The sequence below is a fragment of the Montipora capricornis genome, chromosome 3, assembly GCF_036669925.1.
Source record: "Montipora capricornis isolate CH-2021 chromosome 3, ASM3666992v2, whole genome shotgun sequence".
NCBI classification, from domain to species: domain Eukaryota; kingdom Metazoa; phylum Cnidaria; class Anthozoa; order Scleractinia; family Acroporidae; genus Montipora; species Montipora capricornis.
This window is the reverse complement of record NC_090885.1, coordinates 62,084,270-62,091,769: the sequence shown is the minus strand read 5'-3', so window position 1 is coordinate 62,091,769 and position 7,500 is coordinate 62,084,270. Positions and strand designations below refer to the sequence as shown.

The following is a 7,500-nucleotide window of genomic DNA, read 5'->3' as shown; positions in this document are numbered from 1 at the left end:
GACCTAAGATCTAAGACATACGACCTAAGACGCCCTCCAAATCTCGAAAACTAAGACCTAAGACCCCCTCCAAATCTCAAAAATTAAGACCTAAGACCCCTTCCAAATCTCGAAAACTACGACCTAAGACCCCTTCTAAATTTCGATAAACTAACAAGCGCCTCACTAAACTGTCGAATGTTGTTTGGCTCAGTACCACGAGAGTTTGGGCAATGTGCTAGCCAGAGAGGCGTGCGAGCCATGACTGCGAGTCGTGCGAGCCAAGATGGCGAGTCAACATGCGAATCACACAGTTATTGAAAGCTAACTGTTTTATAATGGGTGCTTAGACTTAATAACAGTTTATCAGCGCTATTTGAAAGGGGTGCTTAATTAGACTTAAATGCGAAATTTGCATGACTCACTGGCTCGCAGATTGTCCAGCCCCCTACCACGATTCTGGACAATTATGTGTTTGCCAAATTTTCAATTAGGTAATCGTATGCGCACTTGGAAAGATCACATTTTTGTTAACCACGAAGTGTCGTCAATTATGCTGAAGAAAAAAACCAATACACTCTGGTAAGGTAAGAATGTTCTTGGCTATAACCTTCTCTATCTACCATGTTTTACAGTTTGGTTTACATCGCGCTGGAATCAAATAAGTTAGCAGACTTCAAATGTACTTAATTGACAGTTTCCTTCAGACTACGGCGTGTGAATTGAAAATTCCGTCATTTTTGACGCTTGACAAAAGTATGTCCTGCTCCGAGTCAGAAAGACGGCGCCTCTGAATTTCTACTTCCCCCTGGATGGGAGGCTAGTCCAACGCAGGGCTATCTCTGTTCGCCGGTACCTATTTATACACCTGGGTCAAGAGAGGCACCGTGAGAGTAAAGAGTCTTGCCCAAGAACACAACACAATGTCCCCGGCCAGGGCACGAACTCAGACCACTCGATCCGGAGTCGAGCGCACTAACCATGAAGCCACCGCGCCTCCCACATGATCTTTGGTATGGCCGAACAAAATTTTGCGAAAACAAAAACTACCCTTCGCACTTGCTCAACTCAACTTTATGACAAATATTTTTGCAAAATTAACAAAAATTTGCCTAGTGCGTATCCCGTACGGGCCCTATATGTCCAATTTTTTTTAGCGGTTTCACTTGAGAATCGAAAGTAATTTGCTTTTGCTTTAGTTTGGCGGTGACTACTTTAAAATCTCGCACCGCTCAGTATTCAACTACAGGTCAACTGTTAACGTAGTGTTTGAACTATGTGAGGAATTCATAGTTAAGGAATTTGCGGTAGCCTCGTACACGCCCAACAGGAAACTGAAATAGTAGATAAACCTCAACTTTAATTAAGCAGTTCAGTTTTTACCCGATATCTGAATTGGACATGTTTCATGTGATTTACTGCTTACCTGTTACACTGTTTTATGGTTATCCCGATCAAGGAAAATTAAGAAAACTCGCCATAGAAGTAAGTTTATGATCGCTGTTGTAATGTTATCAATCATTTCAGTTTTGTTAGTTTGATATGGATTTCATAAGTTTTGGATATTGACGAACAGTGGCCGCATGGTATAATGATTGTTAAAAGTTTTTATCGGTTATTCCCGCTTCGCTCGTTTCATTTCTTTATTACCAATTGATTTAGTTAATTAGAATACATTGTACATTTTAATTTCAGATCGAATAAAAAACATTATCAGTTATACGATTGCGAGTGTTCTTCGGTAGTGGATCGTCTTAGTTCTCTTGCGCAACATCATTCGATTTCTAGTTAACCAAGGTTCGTAACGAGTTCAAGACGATAAACAATGTCTGAAGCACGAGAAAACGCTATCAAGCAGGCCAAGATAAAACGGAGAAACTGTAAGGGAGCGCTAACCCGTCAAGGAAAAGTTGTTTGTCATAAATTATCTGCAAATCGGCCAGCGGAGGAAATCAGAAAGGAACTGAAAAAATATGAACTGGCATTCGAAGATCTAGTATCAAAACACGAGGAATTCTTACTGCTTCTCGAAGACGACGAGCAATTCGAGCACGAAGAATCATGGATGGAAGAATGTCAGGAAACATACCTAAAGCTTTCAACCGACACAGAAGATTTTTTAAAGGAACAATTAGTCTTAAGTCAAAGCTCACACGAAAAGAGCATCGCAGGAACTTCTGTCACTGCCAGCGCAACGGAAAAAACAACGGAAAATGTTATCAGCCAAGAAGAAATTCACACTGAAAACACAATTAACCAGAAAGGAAAAACTGCAATTTCATCTTCCAGTCATCAGTCTTCTCAAGAACATGCACCCGAGATACAGAATTCTATCGTCGATAATGTGCAAGCTACTGATAACGTAATGACTAATGACATTACAGACACACCGCCTGTCAACGTAAATGGAGACAGCACGCAATCAGCTTTCCGGATGGAAAAAGCAAAAATGCCAAAGTTCTCAGGCGACGTCAGGGAATTCGCGATCTTCAAAGCGGATTTCAAACATCTGGTGGAGGCACGATACAGTAAACGTGATTCGATTACCATTCTAAGAGCAAGCTTGAATGGAAAGCCTTTGGAATTAATAAAAGGAATTGGCCAGGACTACGATGCCGCATGGGAGCATCTGGAATCAATCTATGGAGACCCACGATTTGTTGCTGACACTATCACGCAAGATATCGCCCGATTTAAGCCTTTGCGTGACGGGGAAGACGCCCGTTTTTGTGACTTAGTGCACCTCGCGAGACGAAGTTTCAACACCCTTTCGGAAGTTGGGCGGCAAAATGACATGGACAATAATCACATGTTGGCGATTATTGAACAAAAAATGTGTTCCGACGACCGCAAAGTTTGGTCACGTTTCTTAGAAACCACAAAATGTCACGCCACACTGGAAGCGTTAATGTCCTGGATGACATCCGAAATGAAATCTAGAATGAGAGCCACGGCACCGCTGAGAAGTTCTAAGCACCTAAACGTCAATCAGATATCAGCATTTGAGAAAAAAGGGACAGCAAACCACAAGTGCTGGTTGTGTAAGGTGTCAACCCACTGGACGGACCAGTGCCAGAAATTTATGTCAATGTCCCCCAGCGACCGTCTCAAGGCCGTCAAGGAGAACCATAGTTGCTTCAGTTGTCTGAAAAGAGCTGGTCGTGATCATAATGTTTCCAACTGTTCCCGCAGACGCCAATGTAGTTAGTCATTTAACGGAAGTCAGTGCAAATATTTTCACCACCCATTGTTACACGGTGCCAATGTAACGAATTCCGCTACAGCCTTAACAGTTTCATCCGTTGCGGGCAGCAAACAGGCAATTCTTCCAGTCATTCTTGTGGAAATTCTGGGATCTGAAAATGTCAAAAGGCAAGGAAACCTGCTCCTGGACTCTGGTGCTCAGGTCAGCTTAATCAAGTTGTCAGTAGCAGACGAACTCGGTCTTAAGGGAAAGGAAGTCACCATCACCATAGCTAAAGTTGGAGGGGAGGAAGAAGAATTGATAACGAAGCTATTCCGTGTTCGCATCCGATCACTGGTGAGCCGAAATGTTATCCATACTGTTACAGCCGTGGGCATCCCGTGTATAAGCAGTGACATTACCGAAATAAAGCTCAGTCACGTTGCTGGAATTTTTGGCCTCGGAAAAGAGGAAATCCTTCGAAAAAATGGCCCGGTTGACCTACTCGTTGGCATTGACCACCCAAAACTGCATACAGGTGAGAACAGGGAAGCTGCTAACCTTATAGCAAGACAGTCCCCCCTTGGCTGGGTAATATTTGGAGCCACATCCGGAAAACATGAACAAGTGAACCGCGTCTTTAGCGTAAACGTCCCCACGCCTATAGACATGACTGACTTTTGGACAACAGAAACAATGGGAGTCGCTGCCAAGCCTTGTGAATGTGAAGCTGACAAGTTAAGTCCCGTAGAACGCAGAGAATTGAAAATTATTGAAGACTCCTGTCAAAGGATTGGACACCAGTGGCTAATACCCTACCCATGGAAACGAGACCCGAAGGAACTGCCAAACAATGAAACACAAGCTAAGAAGAAACTGGAAGCAATTGAGAGCCGCCTGTCAAAAACACCGGAGCATGCAGCCGCCTATGACAGACAAATGATGGAAATGACAGAGATGCAGTTTGCACGCAAGCTCACAAAGCAGGAATTGGAGACATACAAGGGACCAATCCATTACATTGCCCACCACGAGATAGTGAGACCCGAAAAGACAACGCCCATCCGCATAGTCTTCAACTCATCTGCTTCATTTCAAGGTCACCGACTAAATGATTACTGGATAAAAGGGCCTGACCTGCTAAACAGCCTTTTTGGAGTCACCTTACGATTCAGAGAAAATGAAGTAGCCATAACCGGAGATATCTCAAAGATGTATCACAGGGTTCTTATCCCCGAGCAGGATCAGCAAGTACACCGATATCTTTGGAGAAACATGGAAACTAATCGAGAGCCTGATGTTTATGTAAAGACGGTGCTGACGTTTGGAGATAAGCCTGCACCTGCTATGGCACAGATCGCTCTGAGAAAAACCGCAGATCAAGCAAAGGATTCGTATCCCGAAGCTGCCCAGGTATTAAAGAACAACACCTACATGGACGACATTTGTGATTCAGTCCATTCCGTTCAAAAAGCCAAGCGACTGACAACTGAGCTGGATGAAGTATTGCTGAAAGGTGGATTTCAAGTCAAGGGATGGCTATCAAACCAGTCTTTAGAGAATGAAATTATCAGACAAGAGAATCCTGAAATGAAATTGCTGCAAGGCCAAACACAAGAAAAGATACTAGGAACTGTTTGGAATCACGCCAAAGACATGCTCCTGTTCAACGTTAACCCGCCTAACGACATTACTCTGACCAAGAGAACAGTACTCAGCCAGATTGCTCGAATATTTGATCCAGTTGGATTCGCAGCAGCCTTTCTAGTTCGCGCTAAAGTCGGAATGCAGCGTCTGTGGCAACAAGGCTTAGAATGGGATCAAGAGCTGCCTTCAGCATCACGGGAAGAATGGATTCGTTTCTTCCAAGAAATGGGAGACTTGAATCACGTGACCTTTGAAAGATCCCTCACCCCAGCGGACGCGATTGCACTCCCAATACTCTGTATCTTTTCTGACGCATCCAACGAAGCCTTTGGAACTTGTGCCTACGTCAGATGGCGAACCGAGAGCAATGAGTATGACACACGATTCATAGCCGCCAAATCAAGGGTAGCCCCACTGAAACCGTTGACCATACCCCGCCTAGAACTACAAGCAGCAGTACTAGCAACCCGGCTATATCAGTCCATAGCAGAAGAGTCAAGACTGCAATTTGAGAAAGTCGTATTCTTCTCAGACAGCAACATCGTATTGTCATGGATTCGCAGTCAAGCGAGAGGGTTCAAACCGTTTGTGTCCGCCCGAGTCGCAGAAATTCAAAGCAATTCTGATCCGTCTCAGTGGAGACATGTCCCTGGAGAGTTAAATGTCGCTGATGACGTCTCTCGTGGCATACCGGCACAACGACTGATTGGCAGATGGAAGCAGGGACCAGAATTCTTACGACTGCCCGAGGAGGAGTGGCCTCAAGAAAACTCAACAGCTGACCTGAACGAAGTAGACAAGGAACGCCGTAAAACTCAAGCCATTCTGCTCACCGGTTCCCTTGAAGTTATCGACTGTAAGAAGTTCTCAAACTGGAGAAAACTTGTCAGGACAAGCGCCTATGTATTTAGATTCATCAGGAATCTACGTACCCGATGTCAAGCAAAGAAATTACCCGAAACCCCCGGACAGCAGATGCAATTGAGCCGTGAACCATTGGCGCCGCAAGAACTGGAGAAAGCCGAGAGGTACTGGGTCAAAGAAAGCCAGAAAACCCTCCAAGACCGCCTGAAGAGGGGAGAGCTCCAACAGCTGAGCCCGTTTACAGACGAAAACGGAATAATCAGAGTTGGTGGTCGAGTAGATGAAGCCTTAGTTTCCTATGAAACCAAACACCCTGCTATGCTTCCCCGGGACCACTGGATATCTCTTCTGATAACTCGATACTTCCATCAAATTGGACACGCTGGCGTAGCAACCACAGTAGCGAAGATAAGGACAAAGTTTTGGATCATAAGAGCTCATGATTTGGCCAAGTTCGTAAAGTTCCGATGCGTGTACTGCAGAGAAATTGAAGCAAGAACTGAAACACAACTTATGGCTGACCTGCCCAGAACTCGCCTGGAACCGTTCACGCCCCCATTTCATCATACAGCATGTGATTACTTTGGACCATTCAAAGTGAAGATAAGCCGAAAAACAACGACCAAGCATTATGGAGTAATCTTTACCTGCATGAACACGAGAGCTGTACATCTGGAGCTGGCAGTAGATTATTCTACCGTTGAATTTATGCAGACGCTGAGACGATTCTTCACCATCAGAGGACAGCCTGCGCTGATGATGAGTGATAACGGTTCTCAACTTGTGGGCGCAGAACGTGAACTCAGACAGATGATCCAGGGGTGGAATCACAAAGAGCTAAAAGAATTTAGCGCCGAGAAAGGAATGAGATGGCAGTTTACTACGCCCGGAGCACCACATCAAAATGGCTGCGCAGAAGCATTAGTTAAAGGCGCCAAGAAAGCCCTAAAGAAAGCAATTGGTGAACAAATCCTGACGCCATTTGAACTATACACCTGTTTATTGGAAGTCGCTAACCTGATGAATCAACGCCCCATTGGTAGAGTTCCTAACGACCCGGATGACGGCTCGTATCTGTGTCCAAACGACATGCTCCTTGGACGAGCTACCTCAACGGTACCACAAGGACCGTTCAGAGAGACCAGGAACCCACAGCATAGAGTCGAATTCGTACAGAAGATAGTAGACACCTTCTGGAGACGTTGGACCCGAGACGTGTTCCCGTCGTTGGTCCCTAGAAAGAAGTGGAACGCTGAAAAGCGCACTGTGAGAGTGGATGACATAGTCATCATGGAAGATTCCAACTCTGTTCGTGGAAACTGGACCATCGGAAGAATTATTAATGTTTACCCAGGAAGGGATGGCAGAGTTCGAAATGTAAAGATCAAGACGGCAACCTCGGAGTATAAAAGACCTATCACAAAGATTGTGATCATATACCCCGCCGAAGGATACGAGGACTGATGTAGTTTAGGATGAGGACACTGCCCTCATCGGGGCGGAGAATGTTAACGTAGTGTTTGAACTATGTAAGGAATTCATAGTTAAGGAATTTGCGGTAGCCTCGTACACGCCCAACAGGAAACTGAAATAGTAGATAAACCTCAACTTTAATTAAGCAGTTCAGTTTTTACCCGATATCTGAATTGGACATGTTTCATGTGATTTACTGCTTACCTGTTACACTGTTTTATGGTTATCCCGATCAAGGAAAATTAAGAAAACTCGCCATAGAAGTAAGTTTATGATCGCTGTTGTAATGTTATCAATCATTTCAGTTTTGTTAGTTTGATATGGATTTCATAAGTTTTGGATATTGACGAACA

The 7,500-nt window shown here is 44.5% G+C and overlaps 1 protein-coding gene and 1 pseudogene across 1 annotated transcript in view; one reads left to right on the top strand and one right to left on the bottom strand.

Moving 5' to 3' along the window:
* Positions 1-7,500, bottom strand: part of LOC138041542 (tetratricopeptide repeat protein 28-like) — a 30,949-nt pseudogene that overhangs the window by 10,519 nt on the left and 12,930 nt on the right.
* The window catches only part of LOC138043635 (uncharacterized), a 4,438-nt gene continuing 181 nt past the window's right edge, over positions 3,244-7,500 (top strand). Inside the window, exon 1 of the mRNA XM_068889995.1 lies at positions 3,244-7,500. This exon is cut by the window's right edge and continues 181 nt beyond it. Within this exon, the coding sequence (XP_068746096.1) occupies positions 3,833-7,138 (3,306 nt within the window). The 5' untranslated portion in view covers positions 3,244-3,832 and the 3' untranslated portion in view covers positions 7,139-7,500.